The 27,063-nt window shown below is 42.9% G+C and overlaps 1 protein-coding gene across 2 annotated transcripts in view; it reads right to left on the reverse strand.

Annotated features, from left to right (window-relative positions):
* ELP2 (elongator acetyltransferase complex subunit 2) overlaps positions 1 to 27,063 on the reverse strand; it is a 143,971-nt gene that overhangs the window by 63,627 nt on the left and 53,281 nt on the right. For both annotated transcript variants that reach the window (XM_075314886.1, XM_075314885.1), the window contains exons 9-11: positions 19,554 to 19,649; positions 14,103 to 14,203; positions 4,070 to 4,201 (exon numbers count right to left, since the gene is read on the reverse strand). In XM_075314886.1, coding sequence (XP_075171001.1) covers positions 4,070 to 4,201; positions 14,103 to 14,203; positions 19,554 to 19,649 — 329 coding nt within the window. The remainder of the gene's footprint in view (positions 1 to 4,069; positions 4,202 to 14,102; positions 14,204 to 19,553; positions 19,650 to 27,063) is intronic.

Raw genomic sequence — 27,063 nt, forward strand, 5'->3', positions numbered from 1 at the left:
AGCCTCAGCTAACACACACACACACACACACACACACACACACAGTGCAGCCTCAGCTAACACACACACACACACACACACACACACACACACAGTGCAGCCTCAGCCAGCAACAGAACCACACACACACACGGCATGCCACACACACACACACACACACACACACACACAGTGCAGCCTCAGCCAGCAACAGAACCACACACACACACGGCATGCCACACACACACACACACACACACACACACACACACAGTGCAGCCTCAGCCAGCAACACAGAACCCCACACACACGAAAACATTCTTCTCACCTGCTGTCAGCGGCACGCAGGCACGTGGACCCGGTAATGATCACAGCTGCTGTCATCGCTGAACTTTCGGCCGGCGCATGCAGAGCAGTTCTCACTGCACAACAGCCACTGGCCAATCACAGGCAATCATCTGAGGTCATATGCGCGGCACGGTGGCTCAGTGGTTAGCACTGCAGTCTTGCAGCGCTGGGGTCCTGGGTTCAAATCCCACCCAGGACACCATCTGCAAGGAGTTTGTATGTTCTCCCCGTGTTTGCGTGGGTTTCCTCCGGGTACTCCGGTTTCCTCCCACACTCCAAAGACATACAGATAGGGACTCTAGATTGTGAGCCCCAATGGGGACAGTATTGCCAATGCATGTAAAGCGCTGTGGAATTAATAGCGCTATATAAATGAATAAAATTATTATTATATGCAGCAGGTGCTTGCCTCTGATTGGCAGGCGGCTGTTATTGCGTTCTGCAGCGAGAACTTCACTGTGCGCGGCAAAGACAAAACTGTAAACTGAAGTAAATAACTGGCAGCTGCGGCCCCTGCACCGGTCGCCATCTTTACCAGGTCCACGGGCCTGCGGGCCGCAAGAAGCCACCTGAAGGGCCGCATGCGGCCCGCGGGCCGCGTGTTTGAGACCCCTGATCTAAACGCACACAGAAACGCAATGAAAACAACACAAGTATACTAAGGTTCGGAGATGGTGCAGAAATTTTGCAGCGAGAAAAACTCAACAGATACTGATTGTGGAAATATTGCCTTACAGGAAAAAGCATGTTCTGAACTGCAAAGATGTCTGACATATTCTGGGAGCTAATTATTCACCAAACTTTATCAAACTACATGAGATACTTTGATAATTTGGAGACTGTGTAGTCTTCTCCTAGGATTAGTAAATGTGCCCCAGTGATCTTAGAGCTTCATATGTAGTACCTTTGTGCAGACACCTTTGCGCAGCCTTTCCCTTCAAAGCTCAGCAGTTTTTGCTGTAGACCCATCCCTCCGCCCCATTCAATAACTTCCTAATTGGAAGCTGTTATTGTCTGCCATGAGAGACATATTTCCGAGCTGCAGATTGGTCACCAGTCAGTATTTCTATAAGCCTAACTCACATTGCCTCTCCTTCTACCACCATTCACAGAACATCCCTTACCCACTAATTTATTCACTAATGACACCGATGTAATTACAGGACTTTATTAGTTGGTAAGCTAAATCTTCAGGCACGTATACGGGAAGAAAATAGCAAGTAGTCTAAGGTATCTTGGCTATAATTCTCTATTTACTCCTGCAGCTGACATCAGCAGTAAAGTAAGGACTGCAGAAATTCAAGTCTCTTATTCAGGTCTCGGTCTGCAAGTAAGGAATACTAACAGTACAAAGTGCTTTGTTTTAATTCCAGATCACAAACTTAAAACAATGAGGTTTTCAAGCAGATCACTGGATGTATGCTTAGACTGTATTATAGAGAAATGTATATGTGCCGCCCCCAGCAGCGGATCGAACCGCTCGGATCCGGGGGAAGTGTCCGTTTGTGGCTTGAGGGTCTCCGGACCCGGGGGCTTAGGGGCCACACTCTAAAGTAAAAGGGGATATATTTACAGGGTAGTTATAGTTAGTGACGCTACCCGTGGTGTGCGGTAACTGGGGGTACCGCCGCTACCGTTGGAGTACCCGGGGTGATGAAGTGGGGCAGCAAGGTGTCGTTGCCCTAAACGGGTAGGGGCAGGCCCCGGGACTCTGGATCATGCTACTGGGTGCCGTGAAGGGGGAAAATCACTCAGCCAATAAGCAGACGCTGACAACCGGGTAAACCAAGTCTCTGGGTGCCGCTGCCTCTCAAAGGGGAGCTCGTCCGGGTCCTGTCCCCTGCAGTGCTGCCTGGTGATCCATGACCTGCCTCCTGGCACAAAGTTTAAATTCACCGTAGTGGCCCAGTTGTCTGAAACTTGCCGGGCCCCGCTCCCCACTGTGGTTAAGTGTGGGAGCCTGCTCTCAGGGCTCACGCTTGGGATTTTAGTGGGCTGCTTATATAGAAGGCCCTATCCCCCTTGTTACGCTAGTGCCCCAATTCTGGAGCTAGTGGGAACAGTCCATAAAGGCTCCGTTCTCCGCAGGTTAATTGCCAGCTGATGACCATCCTCTTTGACAGGTCCAGGCACCTAGCCTCAATCCCCTGCGACCAGGGGTACGACTCCTCTAGGTCCAGACCATCGTCTGCAACCTAGTCAGCTTCCTCAACTACTCCCAGCTTCCTCTGAGCTCCTCTCAGCTTGAGGGCTACCTCACTTCTCCTCCTCCACTTCACTTCTACACTCCTCACCTCCCCTTCCTGACCCCTAGGTGGGCGACCCTATTCCGCTCAAGCCATCCTCTGGTGTGCCTGGTGGGTGTGGTGCAGGGTGTATTTAGGATCTGATTTGCTTAACCTTTAATTGGGTATATTAAAAATACCATAGAAATAGTGATCCCACCACCATTAAAAACCAGAAGAAATGTTGAGGCCAAGTCACCTGGTTTTGTTCACCAAGGGTCAGCCACAACAGGGCCAGCTGTGGACTGCCCTTGTAAGGGCGGGAGTCATTGTGCATAACGAAAGGGTCAGTTTAATTCCCAAACAGGGCTGGTGACCAAGCCATGACTCCTTCCGTGCCGGTATGTGGACCAGATAACACGGGAGAACCTTGATCCATCTACAGGACGAGTGAATCGGGTGAGATTGTTCCACTTAAAGTGGCCTTGTTTTTTGTGTCGTATTTGCTGCCGGTTGGTGTCTAGCATATGATACCCATTCGGGAGTCATTATCCTTTGGACATCATTATTAACGATACATGACTTGGATTTGATCGCCCGTCCTACGGTTTTTTGTATATACATAACCAGTTAGGTGGATAACTGTATTTCACCCCTATCTTTGTTAATACCGTTTGGGATAAGGGTTAATTTATCTTTTGATTTTCCCTGGATGATGTGTCACACCAGTTTAATTAGCTGAGTGCATAACAGTACTATGTTATTCTATTTGACATCGGTACTGTCAGAGTCCAGTGATATACTATCATCGTGGTTATTGTATATATGTTCGGCAGGTTATATACTGTTTATCAACTAGCGTAGCTTGTTGGTGGTACAACTAACAGTTATTCACACACGAGTATTTTCTCCCGTGTTGATGGTAAGGGGTGCTGCTTGCTTTGTACCCCTGTACTTTGAAACATGTTGACGCCATGAATACATCTATCAATTGGCCTCAACATTTCTTCTGGTTTTTAATGGTGGTGGGATCACTATTTCTATGGTATTTTTAATATACCCAATTAAAGGTTAAGTTTTATTATCACATGTTGCTATATCTGTATTAACTGTACATGTTGGAATTAATTCTCTGATACCTACTGGTTTAGAATTTGCTATATTTGGTGATCTGATTTGCTGTTGGAGGCAGCACTGTAAGATGGGGACCCAGAACCATGAGGGATTTCAATACTGCACGGAAGGGCAATTTGTGCAGTACCCTGTGACGACCTGATAGTTCAGGGGCGTCACATATAGAAATGAAATTTATTTTGTTTCCCATATACAGCATTCTAAAATGCAGAAGTGCATTGTACACAAAGCCTTTAACTCTATAGTGTACTGGTACAATTCTTTACATCTGCTATAATCACGATCAAACTAAGTATACAATGTTCATTATATGACTTTTGTTATACTGATTTATATTAGACTTATTTTCTTTTAATAAAATTCACAAAAAAAATATTTCTTACATGTTTCTCTGAATTCCGACTCCACAAGTGCAGGGCTCCATGAAATGCATGGGCAAGAATCATTGACTTATCTGGGCTAAACTGACAGCCGTAAAATCCTAGAGTATTCCCTCCAACTTCTCCAACGCGTACCTTCAATTGACAAGAGAAAAGCAAAAAATATTAGGCATTTCTCAAAAGGCATCTTGATACTACATAAGAAAACACTTTTTTCTACCATAGATACATCAAGGTTATTCGTTCTAAAGTTAGGCATAAAAAGAAGATAAAAGATATACAAACCAGCAAATGTTGGCAGGATGAATATCAGGACATTTTTACAAACATCGCCAACTGTTATGGCGGCGTCAGGATCTATGGAGCCTACAGATTCTGGCACTCTACCTGCTAACTTCTCTGATGTCTGTGATCAGCGCAGGCAGACTCAGACATCAACCAACAAACTTGTAGTTCATAGGCAGGCTAGCAAGAGTTAATCTCTGCTGGGCTGCTTGTTAGTCTCCTTTGATCACATGCTATGGGGGAACCCGTCACACTCGCTCCCATCCGATATATGCTCACTGGACACTTCCTTTAATGCTAGCTATAGCTTCTCTACTCTGGTATGGTGAAGTGTTGTGATCCTGACTTATTGGTGGTTGTATCAATTCATTGCTGTAAGTGGTTGTGGTGTTAACCATTGTTGTCCTTTTCTTGCTGCCTTACTTCTCTTGCTTTTCTCTTTAAATTTCTTACTGCTTGTTCCTGTGAGTTTACAGTGTGTCTGAGTTTTTGTTTTCCCCTGTCTGTATTTGTGTGTGGCTAATGACACATGGCAAGTAAAATGGAGAGAGTGGAATGCAATAAAAAATTGCATTCCACTTGGACCAATGTTACTCTATGGCAGGGGTGGGCAATTAATTTTCCCATGGGGCCGCATGAGAAATTGGGATGGTTTTAGAGGGCCAGACTAATATAATTAACTCGGTTCTACACACACACATACATTCATACATACATACACACACATTATATATATATATATATATATATATACATACATACATATACATATATATATATATATATATATATATATATATACACACACCAATATATATATGTATATGTATGTATTATATATATATATATATATATATATATATATATATATATATATATATATATATACACACACAAATATTGTATATATATATACACGCACACACACACGAACACGCATATATATACTGTGTGTATATAACATATATACACATACCCACAATGTATACATACATACACACACAATCCCCATATACTACATCACTACGCCCGTCACATACTACACCTGTAATATACTACACCTCTATATACTATACCACTATGTACTACATCACTACACCCCTATGTACACCTGTAATAAACTGCAGCACTACATCACTATATACTACACCTGTAATAAACTGCAGCACTACATCACTATATACTACACCTGTGATAACCTACACCACTACACCCCTATATACTACACCTGTATTATACTACATCACTATATACACTTGTATTATACTACACTCCTATATACACCTGTATTATACTACACCACTACACTCCTACACCCCTATATACACCTGTATTATACTACACCCCTATATACACCTGTATTATACTACACCACTACACCCCTATAAAACTACATCACTATATACTACACCACTACACCCCCCATATACCACACCTGTAAAACTACATTCCCATATACTACACCACTACACCCCAAATATTTGTCAACAGTTCCCCCCGTTCCCCCATTGTCCCCGCAGGTTACTAGTAACCACTCACCTATCTCTTGTTATTGTCCCCTCCTCAGGCACCTCCGTACGAACCCCCGCTGAGCGGCTTCTCTTTCACATGGCCAGGCTGCGCCGATGCTGTATTCGTAGGAGCCCCCACCGCTGCTTCTCTCCATACGGCCCCGCCGCTGCAGCTTCTTCTCCTGCCGGGCGGGAACTTTTCAAATGACACACGTGCGCCGTACTGACGATATCAGGGTGCGCGTGTGTCACAGAGAAAAGTGTCGGGCAGGGAACAGAGGAGAGATTCCTGCGTTCCGCTGCCTACACTGTGCGGCGCTGCAGGATCTGTCCTCTGTTGCCTTCCCAGCACGCAGCGTGTGATGAGGGCAATCTGACCACGGGCATCCCGGAGCCTGGTGCTCCGGACAACAGATCAGATTGCCCTCATCAGTGACCGGCCAGCAAGGACGCCCTGAACCAGGCGGGCCGGTCACAGAGAGTAGGCGGGCCGAATGTGGCCCGCGGGCCACCCCTTGCCCAGGTCTGCGCTATAGAGTCGCTTCCATGAGCGATTTTTTTCTGAGCCCTAATCTGACCGAGAAAACAATCGCAGCATGCTGCAGGTGGAATCCAATTTGTTTTCTCTCGCACCCATTCAAGTCTATGGGTGCGAGAGAAACATCGCACTGCATTCACATTACACCGGAGTGCAGTGCGATATACGCATCAGCTGGCAATGAAGGAGACAGGGCGATTAGTCCCTCCCTCTCCTCCGCAGCGCCCGCTTTCTCCTCCACAGCTGTGCTGCAATCACAGTGGCATGACACTCGGCTTACATTCCAGCAGAGCGGGAGCCGAGTGTCATGCGATGCACTCGCAGTAGTGCTTGTGTGGCCAAGCCTTACCATCACACTCCTTCCCCTTCCTTCCCTGGGGTGGGGAGGGGCGAACTGACACCAGCTTATGGGGTTAAGCACATCTGGAACATCACTGATCAAGATTGTAAAGGGAGCTGCCAGCAGCAAATCTTGATGTATATCCCTAATTGCATTCAGTGTGCAGAACCTTCCTCAGAAAACCAATTTCTGCATGTGACACTGAATAAATCAAGATACATTGAAAATTTGGCTTTGGTTTCCAGTTTCTCGCTATTTGCATATCTTTAACATGACTATCTATTCCGTTATTTCCATAATCCCATGCCAATTCCTTCTTGTGCTACAATCCCAATGTTGAGGAGCGTATAACGGAGTCTATTTCATACACAAGAAAGCTCATCCAGATAAATCTTACACATTAACTCACATTTTTATATATTTCAAATCCTGTAAATCCTGAAATTTCATGCAGCATTACTATTTTCCCACAAGACTGGAATGCCAAGAAGCAAAAGAGAAGCTGAAAGAAATGATAGACAGCAATTTGAGCACTAGAAGTGGATTTTTCTACCCGAGTGATATGTCAGCAGCACTGCTTATAGGTCACCAGAGAACATGGCTTGGAGCCTTCCAACAAAGAATATCTATAAATGGATAAACGCACATACAATGCTCTATTACTACATGCCATGAACTAATTCTACCCGGTTTGCAACAGATTCCCATTTTCACAGAAGATAGCCTGCAAGCATGCTGAAATTGAGTCCAAAAGAAATGAAACAACTGTCCTTGAATGTCTGCTCAATCATGACTGCACAATATATTCAAGCAGGCAGCAGACTGAAACCTTCCAAATGGAAGAATTAAGTGTTGCACCCTTGGGGACATATTCTATATTCCATTCAGGGGCTACAGTGGTTTTATTCTTGAAAGGAACAAAAACCTAGCTCAATGCACTAGAGAATGTCGCCATCCACAAAGAGTTAACTACAGCAAAATGCAATAAAGGAAAGAAAACAACACGATTGAAGATTATCCATTTACATTGGGAAACGGGAGATTTCAAGCATTAATGGCAAACGCTATCATCCCCTTAATGAACGCCCTGTCTTTCGACAAGGAGCAGTGAGGCTCCATGCCCAGCAATGTCTGCTGGAGTTGCCGCAGCAGACGGTAGTTTATGACTGCATTACTGGAGCTTTCAGTAACCCAACTGGAGGCTAAGGAACCTTCCAAAAGCCCTATGGCTGTCTAGTTAGCACGCCTACACCTAGGACACATTAAGGACCACCATACACATTGGAACGATTGGTCAGCTTTCTATCCTGTGTCCCTCATACACAGGTATGTTGATTGCCACTCTGTTCTCTATGAGAGAGCTGTTAATAGACTCACTTATCACCTTATGAAAGATATAATATCTGGAAATCAAACAGGTGGGATCTTTCTCTCCCTCCATGACATCATCTATGGGGGGGGGGAGACAATCGAATCGGGAGGTCCCGGCCAGCCACAGACTGCCCGCAGATCCTGCCAAGATAGGTTGCCAGTTACCTGCCTGTTGTGCCCGGAGCCGGTCTCTGCCTTCACAAAGCAGTCATACATCTCTAATTCCAGAGGCTTCTGCTGACGTCACATTGATGAAGTAGCGGCTTCTCTTACGCTCTGATGACAACTGTCGATGTCACGCTGATTGACAGCCGGCTCACTGGCTAGTTGGGGTGAGCCGGTTGCAATCAGCATGACCTTGACAAGCACGTCCCATCACCAGAGCAGCCCGTAAGAGGCTCAGGGTAGAACAGGCAGGTAGTTATTAGCCATCTAACTGTTAAGATTTTATCCTCATAGTATAATATAAAAACAAAAAAAAAGAAGCAGTCCCAGATAACCTCTAAAGGTTATGGATTCAGTTTAACTCTGGGGGCATTTTTTTTCTTTTTTACTTAATTGTGTGTGTTTGAGGCTAAAATTGATTTTTACAATGAAAATTTTGTACCCTTATTCGTTTACAGACTCAAGCAAAAGACACTTTAGGAAACACTTTTTTTCCCCTCATTAAGCAACTTTTGTGTCGTTTTTTGCAATCATTTCCTGAGCATGTTGCCCACAGATTGGGCATCTAGTATATTTCTTAAAGGGAACCTATCACCTACTCACCTGCTGGGAGGTCCGATACATTCCGGTCCGATGGGCGTTGCTGCTCTAGGGTCCGGCGCCTCCTCTACCTTTGCAATCGCTGTCCTCCATCTTACTTGTGTCCTGCATCACGCTCCTGCACATGCGCACTTTGCTCTGCCTTGAGCAAAGTGCTGTAATGCGCAGGCATTCTTCGACTTTTCCCCGCATCTGCACATTACAGCACTTTGCTCTACCCTCAGCAGACCGCCCCGCAGGTGAGTAGGTGATATGGGTAAACCTTTAAAGGGAACCTGTTTTTGAGACATCCTTTTTACTCTGGTTTTCCAGTTGTTTTTTTCACTCCAATGAAGAAATCACTAGTGGATATTTTTTTTAAGCAAAAACTATGGCAAAATGACACAAAAGATGTTCAGGCATCTTAGACACCATCTTTTGCGCTCTCTCAGTGTCACCCAATTTAAAAAATATATTTTTAGCCAAGAGGATATGTATTTAAAGGGTAAGTGTCTTGATATTTTTTTTTTTATCTAATCAATAATTATTAAATATTTTATTGTAGAAAACAAATTCAGGTTAAAACAGTTCATATATTTAATTACATTAAAAATTCTGCGGACGGTGCCCCTACTCAACTTTCTGCCTATGCACAGTCTACACAGAAAGCTGCCAATCAGTGGGGTGGGCAGGGTTACACAGAGCTCAGCATTTGGAGATCTGGTAAAGTTGCAGCTAAGAAAACTGTGATTTTATCAATGCTGCAGCAAGCAACCCAATCAGGGCCTCTGTCTCTACATTATGCTGCTCTCTGATTGAGTAGCAAAATCCTGCTGACAGATTCCCTTTACTTTAAGCTTCCCAGCTAATTTACTCTTTGGAATTCATTAACCCTTTATAAGGCCATTCACATCACATGTAGGCCAGAACGTTTTCATAGCATCAACAAAGAAGTATACATGGAGTACATTTTAAAGAACAATTAAAACAATCCATTAAATATTCATATAAACATACATTCAATCCAAAACATACAAAAAAGTCAATGTTACCATATAGAAAAGTATGATAGAAGTGCATCTCCAGTACGCCACAGCACACAAGCCCCTCAGGGGTTTCCATTGCTTTGTATGCTGTTCAATACTATTTTTCTGTCAGCATAAAGCCATTTCTTCTTGACTAAAGAGCCAGCTAAATGGTGAAAAATGCATTATACTCATCCTCAGGCAAAGGCCGGGTTATCACTGATGCAAATAAAAGCTTTAGTTTCTAAGATAATGTACCAGTTTCAGCTCCACCATGCACATACCAACGATCTGTGCATGGAAACAATGATTACCCTCTGAGAAGTCTAAGCAGTAGGGCTCATCCAGACAACCCCATAAAACAGACATAGCCTCTGAGAAGTCTTAGGATTAGGGCTCATCCAGACAAGTATATAAAAACATATGTACCCTCTGAGAAGTCTAAACGGGCTTTAAACGCAACGACATCGCTAACGAGATGTCGTTGGGGTCACGGAATTCGTGACGCACATACAGCCTCGTTAACGACATCGTTGCACGTGAAATGTACGAGCGACCGCTAACGATCAAAATTACTCACCTAATCGTTGATCGTTGACACATTGTTCTAATCCCAAATATCATTGCTGTTGCAGGACGCAGGTTGTTCGTCGCTCCTAAGGCAGCACACATTGCTATGTGTGACACCCTAGGAACGACGAACAACACCGTACCTGCGCCCTCCGGCAACGAGCTGGGCGTCACTTTCTTTTGGCTGCTCTCCGCCCCTCCGCTTCTATTGGACGGCTGCCGTGTGACGTCGCACAAACCGCCACCTTAGAAAGGAGGCGGTTCGCCGGCCACAGAGACGTCGCTAGGCAGGTAAGTCCGCGTGACAGGTCCTAGCGATGTTGTGCGCCACGGGCAGCAATTTGCCCCTGACGCACAACCGACGGGGGCAGGTGCTTTCACCAGCGACATCGCTAGCGATATCGCTGCATGTAAAGTAGCCTTTAGGATTAGGGCTCATCCAGATAAGCACATAAAACGGACGTACCCTCTGAGAAGTTTTAGGATTAGGGCTCATCCAGAGAAGTATATAAAAACATATGTACCCTCTGAGAAGTCTTAGCATTAGGGCTCATTCAGACAAGCATATACAACAGACGTACCTCTGATAAGCCTTAGGCTACATGTGCATGCTGCATTTTTGTTGCGGTTTTTTATGCAGTTTTGTTGTCAGCAAGTTCTGACTTTTGACTTCCCAGCATGAGAATTCAGATTCACTGAACGCACGTTGCAGTTTTTTTGTCTGCAGTTTATTTGTCAAAACCGTGTGACAAAAAAAAAAAGCAGCATGTTCATTCTTCTTGAGTTTTTGTCAGTTTTTCTCACCCATTGAAATCAATGAGGGGATGAAAAACGAAAGGAAAAATGTATGCTACCAAATTTGTGCGTTTTGCATCTGTTTTACTTGCGTTTTTGTCACAAAAACCACAGGTCACCCACATTGTTCTAGGATAAATTCATTCTCTCTCTGTGTCTCTGCCTCGCACTCTCTCTCCAAGCATTTAACACTCACCGATCACCGGCGCGGCGCTGCTATCACACTGCTCCTGTGGCCTCTCATTCTTCTTTTGGGGCCACTCATTAGGCTCATACATATTCACTGTTTTCCCCACCCATTGGTGTCAGTGATTGGTTGCAGTAAGACATGCCACCACGCTGAGTGACAGCTGTATGACTGCAACCAACCAAAGACGCCGGTGAGTGGGTCTATATCATACATTAAAATAAATAAATTAAAATATAAAAGGCGTGCGGTTTCCCAATTTTCATACCCAGCCAAGATAAAGCCCCACAGCTGGAGGCTGGTATTCTCAGACTGGGGAGGCCTATTGTTATAAGGTTCTCCCCAGCCTAAAAATATCAGCCAGCAGCCACCCGGAATTGCCGCATCCATTAGATGTGACAGCCCCGGTACTTTACCGAGCTCTTCCCGATTGCCCTGGTCCGGTGGCAGCCAGGGTAATAAGGATTTAATGGCAGTCCATAGCTACCACTAAGTCCTAGATTAGTCATAGCAGGCGTATAAGAGACACCACCTCATCACTAATCTGTAAGTGAAAGTAAAAAAAAAAACAAACACCAAAAAAATCCTTTATCTGAAATGAAAGACAAAAAAAGCACCCTTTTTCACCAATTTATTAAGCCCCATGCACCACTCCAGGTCCAACGTAATCCACACGAGGACTGCCCGCTGTGAGGTTCAAACCGCGACTGAAGTGAGTCGCATGATTAGCGGTGACGTCACTCAGGTGAGTCCTCTACCTGCAGCTCACTTCAGTCGCGGACTCCAGGACACATGGACTCCCGGTGTGACAGAAAATTACCAGAGTGACATCACCGCTTACCGCACGTCGCACTTCACTTGCAGCGTGGAGCTCACAGCAGGCAGTCATGTCCTAGGACACTCACTGTGAGCGTCAGAAGTAGCAGTGCTGGAAGCATCGTGGGACCTCGTGTGGATTACGTTGGACCTAGAGGGGTTTATGAGGGGTTAATAAAGTAGTGAAAGCGGGGGCATTTTGTATTTTATTTCAAATAAAAGGATTTTTTCGGTGTTTGTGTATATTTACTTTCACTTACAGATTACTGATGGGGTGTCTCAGACGCCTGCCATCACTAAACTAGGGCTTAGTAGCAGCTCTGGGCTGTCATTAACTCCTTATTATCCCAATTGCCACTGCACCAGGGGAACAGGAAGAGCCGGGTCCAGTACCAGAATTGGCGCATCTTATGGATGTGCCATGAGGCGGTTGTGGGCTGCTATTGTTAGGCTGGAAAAGGCCAAACAACCATGGCCCTTCCCACCCTAATATTATTAGCCCCCAGTTGTCTGCTGTACCTTGGCTGATTTTAGAAAAATGGGGGGACCCCACATCAGTTTTTTTAAAAAAAAAAATCAAATAATTTAAAAAACAAAGTGTGGGAGCCCCTCAAATTTTCATAACCAGCCAAGGTACAACAGACAGCTGAGGTTTGCAGCCTGCAGCTGCTGGTGTTCTTGTGCTGGTTATGAAATACGGGGGGGACCCCACTTCCTTTTTTCTACCAAAAAAATAAAAATAAAAAAAAAAAACAGCTGGCTATGCCTCTATTGAGCTATTCTGTTATTTCTATTGATCTATTCTCTGTTCTTTCTAATTATCTATTCTATATGTTTTATCTATCCAGCTATTGTTTCTATCTATTCTAGCTATCAATTATCCTATCGTATCCTACTTTGTTTCTCCTTTTAAAAAAATGCAATAACAAAAACCCACCATCATTACAAGCATTTTTTGTTACATTTCCAGGCTCTCTGTAACAAGGTGCAGTTTTGGTTGCAGTTTCGATGCAGTTAAAACTTCAGCGTGCGCATCTAGCCTTAGGCTATTTTAATTCTTGTTTTATATGCTTGTCTAGATGAGTCCTAATGCTAAGGTGATTAGCAGGAGTGCTCAATCAGAAGGGATGACCCTGTAATCTAAGAAAAAGACTGATGGCACACCCCACCTCTCTAATGTGAAGAGGTGCAAACTGAACATGAAACATAGTAACAAAAATGAGAGGGTTGTACTCTGCAGTGCTAAGATATGTGGAACAATGAATATGGGAATATAGACATGCTTTACTGCTATGAAAAACATGTAAAAAATAATACTTAGCAAAGGAAAATGGCCAGTTTTATATGAGCCCAACAGGCAGCAGCAATGCAACGTCTTTTTGTTGGCTCCCTATCAAACTAATGCCTTTCTTTGGGTTAAAAAACCTAGGAATATATTTGGTCATGTACACTTTATAAGGTATCTGATGTTCATTGATCAGATTTCTGTTTGCAGCCAGTGCCTTATTCAAGCTTGCATGCACACAGGAAAGAACGTAGGCAACACTAGCTAATTTTGGTAGGCCTGCTTTGTTTTATTGTTTAAAGAGGTTGTCCGATCTAAATCCACAAGTATTCAGTTACTCTAAGATCACATCGCTCGCAAGTGTATTGAGTGAGGCCACCCCCTAGTCGGATTCTGCATACTAACACAGCCACGTGACCGCCGTTTCCGGTTCGGACAAGGGAGAATCCTCACAGAGCCCACAATGTGGCCTGCTGTCACACACAGGGACTGCAGACTTGTGGATTTAGACTAGTCCCTTTAATCCTGAACAAAAAGATGTTAGACAAGATGTACTAATGAACACAAACCTGTTCTAGCCATACTCCGGTCTCCTCATCTGGCTGCCATAGGATCATGGTTTTATCCATTGATGCAGATAAGAGGCTCATAGGTTGTACAATGCTGCCATCTGCAGGACAGAACACAGCATAGCAAGAAAAGAGGTTTCATAATAGAGAATGTTACTTGTAAGGCGAGATTCATACTTGTGTTTGAGTTGCTAGACAAAATTTGATACTAATAAATATCTTCTGTTTTCAGTAAAATGAATAAACAGCTCCAGTTGAAAGCATTGATGAATAGGATTCTACATGAATACAAATGTATACATATTGTATGTACAGCAATAATTATAATGACAGTTGCAGCTCCCCCCTGCAACGTATAGGTAAAATTACAAACTTTCTGCTGGTTGTAATAAAATGAAGAAAAAACTATTTAAAGCCAAAATGTTTATCATCTAGCAAAAATGTAATTAGCCTGCAGATATGGGGTTAATCTGCAGGAAAAGGTTTATTCCCATCTCCAAGATCCTGTCCCAATATGCAGTAGACACAATAATAATAATGTTAGCAAATACCTCCAATTAGAAATGTAGTATAGTTCTCCTGCTATAGCCATGTCTCTTACCTCATGTGCAGGGCATTGCAGCTCAGGTGTCCATGGTTATGATTACTCATCTAGTGACAGTTAGTGAGTTACTCATGGCTGTAACCATGGATACCTAACTCACTAACTGCCTCTAGAGGAGTAATCATAACCTTGGTTACCTAAGCTGCAATGAGGTAAGAAACATGGCTATTTCAGGAGAATTATACTTCATTTTTAATTGGAGGAATTTGCTAATATTATTATTCTACATATTGGGATTGTGGCAATATGAATACTCCTTTAATAGTGATGCCATGCGGCTTCTCCACAACTGTATCCCTGACGCATATGGTGTGTTCATGAAAAATTCCACTTCTGCACTCTTAAATTATTCATTCCCTTCATGACAACAATCCTAAGCACATTAGAAGAGCACCTTCTGCTGTTAGAACCTGCTGCAAATGTGATCCATAGCCAGACATCAGCTTCTGGCAGTATTCCTGAGGGATCAGCCCATTCTTCATGTAATTGCCTTTTTCAAATCCCAAAAATCTTCTAACGGGATTTAATTGGGAAGGCTGAGACATCTTTTCTAGAATCTCCCAAGACGTCTTCTGAAACCAGGCATTTGTGGACTCTGAGGTATGCTTGGGATTATTGTCCTGTGACAATAAACCGACGACGTCCAAATTTCAGCTACCTCACAGCAGGTATAAAGTTTTCTGCCAGGATTTCCTGATACTTGATTGAAACAATCTTTCCATTCACCAGTTGAAGGTTTCTATTGCCAGAAGAGAAGCAGCCCCAAAGCATCATTAAGCCACTACCATGCTTCATTGTGGGAAGGGTGTTCATTTCATCGTTGTACAGAAGAGAATCTCAAAACTTCTGTGGCTTATTTATATGGTTTGGGGAATATTGGAGCCAACTCTTCTTGCACTTTTGAGTGAATATAGATGTTCAAGTTCAACCTGAAGTTTGGGCATGGAGACATTCAGTAATTAGCATGCTCCTTACTGTGCAATCTGAAACATCATGCTGCTTCAGCGTCAGGTACAAGTGAAACAAGAAATGATCCAGCTTCCAGATTTTATTTCTTTATAATAAATTTTATCTTTATTGGTAATTTCTTTAAAATCATCCAAGAAAATAGCACATGATTCATGAGTAATATATCAGGTCCACAGGAGTCGTAAGGCTCACAGCAGACGCGTTTCGAGCGTTACCAAGTCTAAAGGCTCTGTCACACACAGAGATAAATCAGCGGCAGATCTGTGGTTGCAGTGAAATTGTGGACAATCAGTGCCAGGTTTGTGGCTGTGTACAAAGGAACAATATGTCCATGATTTCACTGCAACCACAGATCTGCCAAAGATTTATCTCTGTGTGTGACGGGGCCTTTAGAGCGTTACGCTCGAAATGCGTCTGGTATGAGCCTTACGACGCCTATGGACCTGTTATATTACTCATGAATTATGTGATATTTTCTTGGATGATTTTAAAGAAATTACCAATAAAGGTGAATTTTATTCTAAAGAAAAAAAATCTGAAAGCTGGAACATTTCTTCTTGTTTCACGCGTGGACACTGCATCATATTCTCAGCAGATCATAACAGCCAAGGAGCGTGACTACTAAGAAATAAATGATGCTTGTCACAAATTATTCTCAAACTGCAGTAGTTATTAAAAGTGACATCTTGTGATGAACTTGAAGTCACTTGTTTATACTAGTTGTCGAGCTATACAAATTGTTTGTGTTTGGTTTGATTTATTGCAAACTGCAGAAAGTGTGTTCATTTTGCTAAGAAGCTAATTTTTTGTGGGGGATGAATAATTTTCATTGTGACTGCTTGTACAATGAAGTAATTTTATGTTATTGTTTCTAGCTTGCCTTCAGTTAACTATTCAGAATAAGCAGTCCTGTGTGTGTTCAGGATAACTGGACACCATTCCTGTCCATTAGTGACTTCTGTCCTGCACTCTCACCAGTTTCCCCCTCTGAATGGGTTATCTGTAACCTGTAATCCACTGTTTGCTGAAGGTAGGAGAGGAACTGTTCTTCATTCACTTTTTACCTCGCAGACAGATGAAACTATACAGCAGAGCTCAGCTGAGTTGATCTGAATCAACCTCTGATGTGAGGTAAAACACTTGGTACAAAGCTCTGCACCACATTTTTCTATCTGCCTCTCCTCCCTTTCCTGCACCTTACTCCCTATAGGCTGTGTCACATGACACCTGCAGTCAGTCTCTTCTGAGCAAGACAGATTTCATTGTTTGATCATTTGTAAAGAAAGCAGATTTTTCTGATAAGATACCTTACAATATTTCATATAATCACCTGTACTATTGACTGATGCAAAGTCTGTTGAAAGTGTGGCGCCCCTGATCTGGTCAGGCGCCAATGAGTACTGCACCCATGCGGGGTGAGTGCAAACAGGTAATCCTGAAGGCTGGAATAGGGTGTGTACGCACAGACACATAGTGACCAGGTCTCACACACACGCTAGAGGGGACCCCTGAGCAGACCCAGAAGGGGGCGTGGCCTCCACATCTCAGCTAGTAGTGCAGAGGAGGGGCTGGAAGCTAGGTTGCAGTGGCAGTCAGGAGGAGGAGCAAGCCAGTCTGAGAGCAGAAGGTACAGAAGTTGCTGAAAGAAGCAGACGTACAGCCACGCTAGTCAGACCCTGCAAGTGTAATGGCTGTTGGTGGGGGAGAACGGTCACCAGAAGTTGGACAGAAAGACGCTGAGGAAATCAGTTGGTCTGGAGGACACTCTGGGAGCCAGCTGGTCGTGTACGGAGACTTTTGGTGGCTAGGCACGAACGGGGAACAGGTCCCTATAGTCAGACATCCATTTAGTGGTCTGCTAAACCTGCCAGTGGGGTGGACAACAAGTCCCACACCAACCAAAACAGAGTTCGAGCATCAGCAGCCACAAGGGGCCCATAAGGAGGATCGAGCCTGCAGCTATCCACCTTGGTCCACGCTGCCAGCAAACGGGCAAGAAAGGGGAGAAAATGCAGATGCGACTTCCCTGGATGAATCCCACGGTACTTTAAGTCAGGGGTTTTCCGAAACAAGAAATGCTAGGAAGGCAAGCCAGCAGTCACCCCTATGTCAGCCTGAAGGATACCTGGTTCTCTCTGGTCTATCTCAGTATCGCCCGGGTTACCTAACAAAACCAGCTGAATGTGAGTAAACAAGTTGAAAGACATTTTTGGACTGAGACTGAGTTATTATGCGACCTGTGGTTCTACACACACACACCCGAGCTCCTAGCGCCAGCCTCACTCTCGGGAGGCCATACCACCAGACTGCAGACACCATCAGCCCCAGTCGCTCGTTAAACTGCAGTGGCGGTCACTGCCCTGACCGCAAACCGAGAATGGCGTCACGACTCCTATGAAAGTGAACCTCACATACCTGTTGCCGGAAGAGTCCCTACAGAGAAGTCCCCGCAGTGTCCCACAGGCGACCGCTGCAGCGCTGTGGTGGGCGACTCAAAAGTACAGTTACATATTAACCTCTTAACGACCCATAACCTGCAATGTACATCATGGGTGGTCTCCCTGCTTTTGATACGAGCTCGCACACTGAGCCCACATTTTTCCCTCCACATGTCGGCTGATTTAATCAGCTGACATGTGCCTCTAACAGTCATGTGTGGAGCGGCGCTCTGCCCACAGCTGTCAACCTGGTAAATGCCGCTGTCAATCTCTGCAGAATTTAACGCGCGCTGGCAAGGGGCGCGCAGTTCTGACTCCTCATCGGCGCTCTCGCAATGAGATCGTGGGAAGTCGATGAGTTGTCATAACAGCCAGAGGTGTGCTGAAGACCCCTGTGTATGTTATCACAGTACTGTGAAACTCAGCCAGTGGTTGGCGTCCATAGGAGTCTGTGACGATTTCTTCTATACACAACAATGCTGTGGCATTGCTTTATATAGAAAAAGTGATCAGACTATTGCAAGTTAATGTCCCGCTACTATTAAATACAGTACAAAGTAAAAAAAAAAAAAAAAAAGTTTAAAAAAAAAATATAAAAAAATGTTAAATATAAAAGTTCAGGTCATCCCTCCATTAAAATATAATGAACAAAAACACATATCTGGTATCGCTTTGTTCGTGAGCGTCCAATTTATCAAAATCTAAAATAAAATATAATAATTGGTAAACAGCGCAACGAGAAAAAAAAAAACAAAACGCCAGAATTGCAGTTTTTCAAATCGGAAACAGAAAAAAAATGTAATAACAGGCTAAGGGTGCAAAAAACAAGCCCTTACACAGCCCCAGATCCCAAAAATTGAAACCATTTTGGCTCTTGGAAATTCGCAACACAAGCAAGATTTGCTTTTTCAAAAATGTTTCCATCACTTATATAAAACAAAAACTCTACATGTTTGGTATCTGTGTACCAGTGTCTGGTATCTCTTGTATATCTTGTATCTGGTATCTCGTAATTGTACTGACCTGGAGATTCAGCTGCCATGTCAGTTTTATGGTAAAACTCAAAAAATAATTTCACTTGTTTTGCTATTCCGTCACACTTATCATTTTTTCTCTACTTACCATTACATCATCTAAAAAATAGATGGGTCATTCATAAGTACAACTCATCTTGCAAAAAACAAGCCTCACACGGTGATATTGACGGAAAAGTAAAAAAAAAAAAAAAGTTATGCCCCTTGGAATAAAAGGATAAAAAAACAAAAGCGCAAAAACAAAAACCGCCTGCTCCCTAAGCGGTTAAATAAGTTACCACTATCTAAACAACGATGGAGATAAAGGAAAAAAACCTTCTACTATCAGCTGTAATTTGCTGTAATAACATGCAAATAGGCTTCACATCCAGTTTTTTCAGCACATAAAATGAGGCTTCATGTTTACCTTTCAAGAAAGATGGCTGCCAGTGGACAGCATACACCGAGTTTTCATGACCGGCCAAGACCGATTCTAAGGTAACTGCATAAGTAAACGCTTCTCCTAAAAAAAGAAGAACAATTACAATTAGCCAAACTTCAGATCACAAAACAAGAAGCTCCAAGTCCTTATCGGAAGGTGTGCCTTTAGCCCTGCAGGATATGGGAATAGTTTTCTATGATTTGATTTCTCTGTACAAACTATAAAATGATATACAACACAGTGACAAAAAAAGTAATCTGAAAATCCATCGAAAGTCTACAGGAAAACCGATGGTCTACAGAAAATTCAAATCTAGTCCACAACTAATGTAAGCAATATGTTACAGTAGGACTTCACTTAAAGATTCAACTTTAGGTGGGCTTCCAAAAGTTTTCAGGCTCCAAATCCTAACTTAAATAGTAGGATTTTCTATTGTCTGGTGTCACTGGGACGTGTAGTTCCCAAACCTACACTAAAAGTCATAATAAAGAGGATGTACTGGTAATCTTACAAGCTCAATGCCCCTACCTCTTATAGCTTAGCAGTTGTGTTGAGTCTCTCTCGAAAGAACTTCTCCAGTCACAGAAATACATGGCTGCTTTATTTCCAAAACAGCACAACACTTGACCATGAGTTATGCCTGGTATTGCAGCAGTGCTCCATTCACTTCAGTGGGTCAGAGTTGCAATACCATACAATAGGATAAAGAGTTGCACACCAGTCACAATGTATAGGGGAATAATGAAAAGCAGAACTGCTATGGGAATACTAGACTGAAAAATACAATGAACTATCTGAAAAAATGAAAAACATGAAAATGGAATATGCATAACTGCTATGAATAATAGGAATACAAGAGATGTTTAGCCATTGTATTGATCAATGCAAAAGAGCCCCAACCCACGCCAAGGTAATCTCTATTTATGGGGTCCCTAACCTATGTGTGACCTTACCTGCAGTTAAAAAACTTGGGATACATGTATGTATGGGAAACAAAGGACCAAGTTATATATGTGAAAAAAGACACATGGCTATGGGTGGGGCCGGGTTCTCAGACAGAAAGTGCATACTAATTAAAGAATGTATGTCTGGAACGCCAATGGTGTGAACAAGGTGCAAGACTCAAAAACATAACTATACAATAGGATAAAGAGTTGCACACTAGTCACAATGTATAGGGGAATAATGAAAAGCAGAACTGCTCTGGGAATACTAGACTAAAAAATACAATGAACTATCTGAAAAAAAATGAAAAACATGAAAATGGAATATGCATAACTGCTATTAATAATAGGAGGAGAGTTTCAATACCAGACATAACCCATGGTCAGGTGTTGTGCGGTTTATGAAAGAAAAACACATTATTTTTCACATCTTGGACAGCCGGCTTAAGTAGAATTTTTCACACTCTTTGTAAACTGATCCTTAATAAGTGAACAGTAAAAGGCTAATAATAATGCTCAGGCTAGGGTCACACACATCTGTAATATTGTTGGCTTTTATACCAGGGAAACCTACAGTTGCCTGAACTGTATTAAAAGTCTAAAGGTCCAGTCACACATAACGAGATCGTGAACGAGATCGCTACTACGTCACACTTTCTGGATCGTTTATGAGTCGTTGTTAAAATCGCATGTTGGGTGTCACACATAACGAGTTTATGAACGAGCATGCGTCCCGTATAACGATCTTTCAAATCGCTGGGACCCTGTCACACAGCAACTATGTTAACGATTCTAATCCCATTAGGGGCGTAGTAAAATGCAGTGAGTCACGTAGGCGTGCATTTGCGTCGCCTTTTCCATACCCCCCCTCCGCTTTCATTGGCGGCCAATACTGCGTTCTGATTGGGGGCGTATCTAGCGGTTAAATTTTGGATCGCGTCACCCTTTGTCACTTCTTTTGCGCTTTGCTTTGAGATAGAACCTGCGTCTCCACCCTGATTCCTTCGTCCATTGTACCCGGTCGCTTTGTTGGTGTGTTTTTCGGATCGAAGCCGCACCTGCACCTGGAGCTAACCAATCGGTGCAGAGAGGGGCGCGGAAACGGGGACGCAACAACACGCCTTCGTGCATCTCATCTAGGTCGTCAACGAAATCGTTAATAGGGTGTCAAACATACAGATTCATGCAGCCCAGCAGGACTCCAACGAGCCAGAAATGGCCCAAGCTGTTCGGCATCGATCAGCGATTTCGCAGCAGGGGGTGAATCGTTGGTACGTGTCAAACGTGACGAGATCGCAATTGAAGTCGTTCTTGCGTCACAGAAACTGTGACGTAGTAACGATCTCGTTTACGATCTCGTTATGTGTGAAGTGGCCTTTAAAGCACCTTATCTAAACTCATTAGGTTAACAAGGCTACATTTGGGATATATGTGATAAGAGCTTTCCTTTCACATACTAAGAGTATAACCTGCACAAAAAAATCTTTATAAAACAAAAATGTATTTAGTTTGACAAAAAAGCAAGACAAGATTTCACAAGAGTACTGGCTCACACTGGTCGCAGCACAGCACTAATATAAGTCAAAACAAAAAAGAAAATGTACACTAAATGTTTAATAAGTATATATATCAGCAGAAAAAAGAACTCTAAAATAGACGTTAGCAGATGCCTTCGTGTCCACCTAAGTGCCTTTTAAAAATGACCAATTGCTTGGTAAAAAAAATTAACCTAAATACCTTGTAAAAATCCCTAGCCAATTTTGCACTTTTTTCAGTTTTGAGCTGTGTAACTCCATTGTACAGATATTCAACATTGTTCCTTCTGGAGTGACATATGTGGAACTTCTGTTTGCAGATAGCTGAGCGAAACTTCAGAGTGGTCTTCAGGGGCTGTGCAATTTCACCCCTCCCAGATGCTGCCAATCACAGCTCAGCAGTGTTTAGGAGGGAGAGGTGAAAGCGCACAGCCCCAGTGAATATGTTGAATAAATGTCCAGTTGGTCTGCCAGAAGAGATTTCACATAGTGCGCTCCAAAAACAACAAATGTGAATATCTCTGTAATGGAGTGACCCAGAACAAAACAGAAAAAAAGAGAGGCAGAATTAGGGGAACTCAGAGATAAAGATGCGAGGAACCGTGGTAGTTTGGAGTCTGCAGGTTCAGCCAGACTTTTGAGAAGGTTCTGTTCCAACCCGAACCTCATTGGAAGTCCCTAATTGGGGCATTTAGCTCTTCGCCCACACACAGCTAGCCATAAACAAAACCCTTCCGGGGATGGGAGGGCAGAGTTTTTCTTTTTGTACACACTACATCCAATACTACTGATTTTACCCCCAGTGTGAGCCATTAAAACACTGCAAGCATCTTGTACTGGGCCGAGTTCCGAGCATACTTGAGCAAAGTCATGCTTGAACGAGTGTTTAGCTTACGTAAAGCACCTGAGCTCTAATACTGATTGTTTTGTAAAGTCTGTGTTTGGTACGAACACTGAAATTTAGATTGGGTCTGCTCATTTTAACTCAGGGATTTTTACCAGGAATGTAGCTCAATTCTTTTCAGCAAGTGACAGGTCCCCTTATAAACTTGAATAATAAATTAAGGAGGCTAAGCCATCTCTACATTTCTGATTGGAAACTATAAAAATTGCCGACACTTCCTAATCTCATAGTCTGAACTGGTGCATACTGAACATGACATACAATATCTAAAATAACAGTTGCACTCAAGTAAAGGGAAGGAGAAAAAAACAAGAATGTAGATGATGAATATTGGACTATGCATACGCATTACTGCCAAGAAAACATGAACATTTTTTTTTTTAAAATATGAGTTACTTAAATAATGGTGGCTAAATTTACTTGTGCCCAGAAACCACGTCAAGGTGTAACTCTCATCTGGGTCCTACTCTAATTGCTATGCCTCTTTTGTCCAAACCGTTAGCAATTAGAGTAGGACCCACCCAGATGAGAGTTACACCTTGACGTGGTATCTAGGCACAAGTAAATTTGGCCACCTTTATTTGCTAAGTAACTCATATTTTTCAAAAAAATGTTTTCTTGTCAGTAATGCGTATTTACATTCCAATGTCCACCATCTACATTCTAGTTTATTCTCCTTCCCTTTAGTGCAACTGCTATTTTAGATACCGTTCTGATTGGCTCAGGTTTCCTTACAGAGGGCACCTAGTGATTGGTAAACTGGGGCTGCGTCCATTTCACTGAAGAAATACCCTTAAATTAAGAACTTTGTTATGTGACAGATGATCTTTACACACGTTGTGAGGGCATTATTGTATCAGCAAACACTACATCTCCAGCATTGTACACGTAAATACCATTTCTTTTTCCAGAACAGGCTCTGCATCAATACTAAATGCAAACAATAAAGACAAAGCTGTTTGTTCTGATATGAAATGATTAGCGCTCGCTGAAAACCTACACTGGGGAGCTGCAGCGCCAAATGACTTCTAATCAATAAAATGACATGTGAAATATTTCCCCAATGAACGGCGAGGAAACCGTATCGCTGCTGCACTCTGCGGAATAACAATCATGACTTCAAAAGACCAGTCTATTCTTCTCCCGGATTACAATCTTCCCTTTGACAATGAAGGTGATTGCACTGGGAAAAGCTGTCTACAAGGGAATTTAATACATATTTGTTATAACGTACAATGGCGATGTGAAATTCAATCCTATTCTGCATGGCAAACATGACCTTTCTCCAAATTCACATATTTTCTGCACAAGCTGATAACCCTAAATCACAAGTACCACCTGAGGCTAAATTTCCCATGATGAGTGCTGATGAATAATAAATTAAGTATATCAGCCCTCGATTCCTACTTCATGTTGCAATTATCGTAAGGGTTGTGTGATGATTCTAACATCTGCATAAAAGAGGCGATAAAACAAGCTAATTATCAATTATTTGCTGTTTAGGTCTACACCGAGCGATGATAAGCAATGAACTGTCATTAAGTGGATGATTACTTTGTATCAGACTGGGGTCCTTTACAGTGTTCTGTATGCGAGTAGTACCCTGCTAACATGCTACACAGGCTTTTCGTGATGTCATTAGAAAGGAAATACAAATTGCCTTTATCGCTACTGATGTTTCCACGGTATTGCAGAAACCGCGTGGTTATTAACGAGCAATCTCCAAAAAACTAATAACACAGCGGAAAAGTTCTGCAAGTTTTATGAGGTGGCTTCTCAGTAGCCACATCTCCAATATGTGGTGAACACTATGTGGCCTCCAGCCTAATTTGTGTTTCCATCTCTCCTGCCCCTTCCTTCCCTGGTGAGAAGGGGGAATCACATCAGTTTTGGTCATTAGCTTAGCTGGGCATCGGACTCAGGCATCTCCACCATTAGGAGTAACCCTGAGGTTAGGGATAGCCTATGGACCCCTAGCAAGAGGGACAGCATAGGAGCCCCTTTCCCTCACTTTCCTACAGCCACATCGTGATAACGTCATCACATTTTCTAGAAGAGAATGTGTGTCTGCAGTCCTGTTGGGTCAGAATTTTGGTCACAAACATGAATGTTTAGGAATTTTTTTTTTTTTTTTTTTACTTAAAGTTACATATTTTCCTTCAAGGATTGATGAAGGCACCTATTATTGTAAATTGCTGGGTAACATTCTCATAAGTGACTGGTTTCAGGTTAATTTAATAATATGATGCATAGTTTTATATAAATTCAGAATTTGTAAAAATTGCCCTTGCAACAAGAGTTAAATAGGTCGTACTTGGTTAGAAAAATATGGGTAACTACAGTGCCTACAAGTAGTATTCAACCCCCTGCAGATTTAGCAGGTTTACACATTCGGAATTAACTTGGCATTGTGACATTTGGACTGTAGATCAGCCTGGAAGTGTGAAATGCACTGCAGCAAAAAAGAATGTTATTTCTTTTTTTATTTTTTTTTTTTTTTTAAATTGTGAAAAGTTTATTCAGAGGGTCATTTATTATTCAACCCCTCAAACCACCAGAATTCTGTTTGGTTCCCCTAAAGTATTAAGAAGTATTTCAGGCACAAAGAACAATGAGCTTCACATGTTTGGATTAATTATCTCTTTTTCCAGCCTTTTCTGACTAATTAAGACCCTCCCCAAACTTGTGAACAGCACTAATACATGGCCAACATGGGAAAGACAAAGGAGCATTCCAAGGCCATCAGAGACAAGATCGTGGAGAGTCACAAGGCTGGCAAGGGGTACAAAACCCTTTCCAAGGAGTTGGGCCTACCTGTCTCCACTGTTGGGAGCATCATCCGGAAGTGGAAGGCTTATGGAACTACTGTTAGCCTTCCACGGCCTGGACAGCCTTTGAAAGTTTCCTCCCGTGCCGAGGCCTGGCTTGTCCGAAGAGTCAAGGCTAACCCAAGGACAACAAGGAAGGAGCTCCGGGAAGATCTCATGACAGTGGGGACATTGGTTTCAGTCAATACCATAAGTAACGTACTCCACCGCAATGGTCTCCTTCCAGACGAGCCCGTAAGGTACCTTTACTTTCAAAGTGTCATGTCAAGGCTCGTCTACAGTTTGCTCATGATCACTTGGAGGACTCTGAGACAGACTGGTTCAAGGTTCTCTGGTCTGATGAGACCAAGATCGAGATCTTTGGTGCCAAGCACACATGTGACGTTTGGAGACTGGATGGCACTGCATACGACCCCAAGAATACCATCCCTATAGTCAAGCATGGTGGTGGCAGCATCATGCTGTGGGGCTGTTTCTCAGCCAAGGGGCCTGGCCATCTGGTCCGCATCCATGGGAAGATGGATAGCACGGCCTACCTGGAGATTTTGGCCAAGAACCTCCGCTCTTCCATCAAGGATCTTAAGATGGGTCGTCATTTCATTTTCCAACAAGACAACGACCAAAAGCACATAGCCAAGAAAACCAAGGCCTGGTTCAAGAGGGAAAAAATCAAGGTGTTGCAGTGGCCTAGTCAGTCTCCTGACCTTAACCCAATTGAAAACTTGTGGAAGGAGCTCAAGATTAAAGTCCACATGAGACACCCAAAGAACCTAGATAACTTGGAGAAGATCTGCATGGAGGAGTGGGCCAAGATAACTCCAGAGACCTGTGCCGGCCTGATCAGGTCTTATAAAAGACGATTATTAGCTGAAATTGCAAACAAGGGTTATTCCACAAAATATTAAACCTAGGGGTTGAATAATAATTGACCCACACATTTATGTTGAAAATTTATTAAAATTTAACTGAGCAACATAACTTGTTGGTTTGTAAGATTTATGCATCTGTTAATAAATCCTGCTCTTGTTTGAAGTTTGCAGGCTCTAACTTATTTGCATCTTATCAAACCTGCTAAATCTGCAGGGGGGTTGAATACTACTTGTAGGCACTGTATATTCTGAATACATCTATGATTAAAGAAACAAGTTAAAGAAAAGGATCTTTGTTGTAAAAATGTAAATTAATAAAACGGATTAAAGTTTATAATTCTAACTAATGTAGTTGGCGCAGTTTATGAAGAGAGTGAACGGTTTTATTCACAGACAGACACACAGAATGTCAAGA

The sequence above is a fragment of the Anomaloglossus baeobatrachus genome, chromosome 6 (genome assembly GCF_048569485.1).
Source record: "Anomaloglossus baeobatrachus isolate aAnoBae1 chromosome 6, aAnoBae1.hap1, whole genome shotgun sequence".
NCBI lineage: Eukaryota > Metazoa > Chordata > Amphibia > Anura > Aromobatidae > Anomaloglossus > Anomaloglossus baeobatrachus.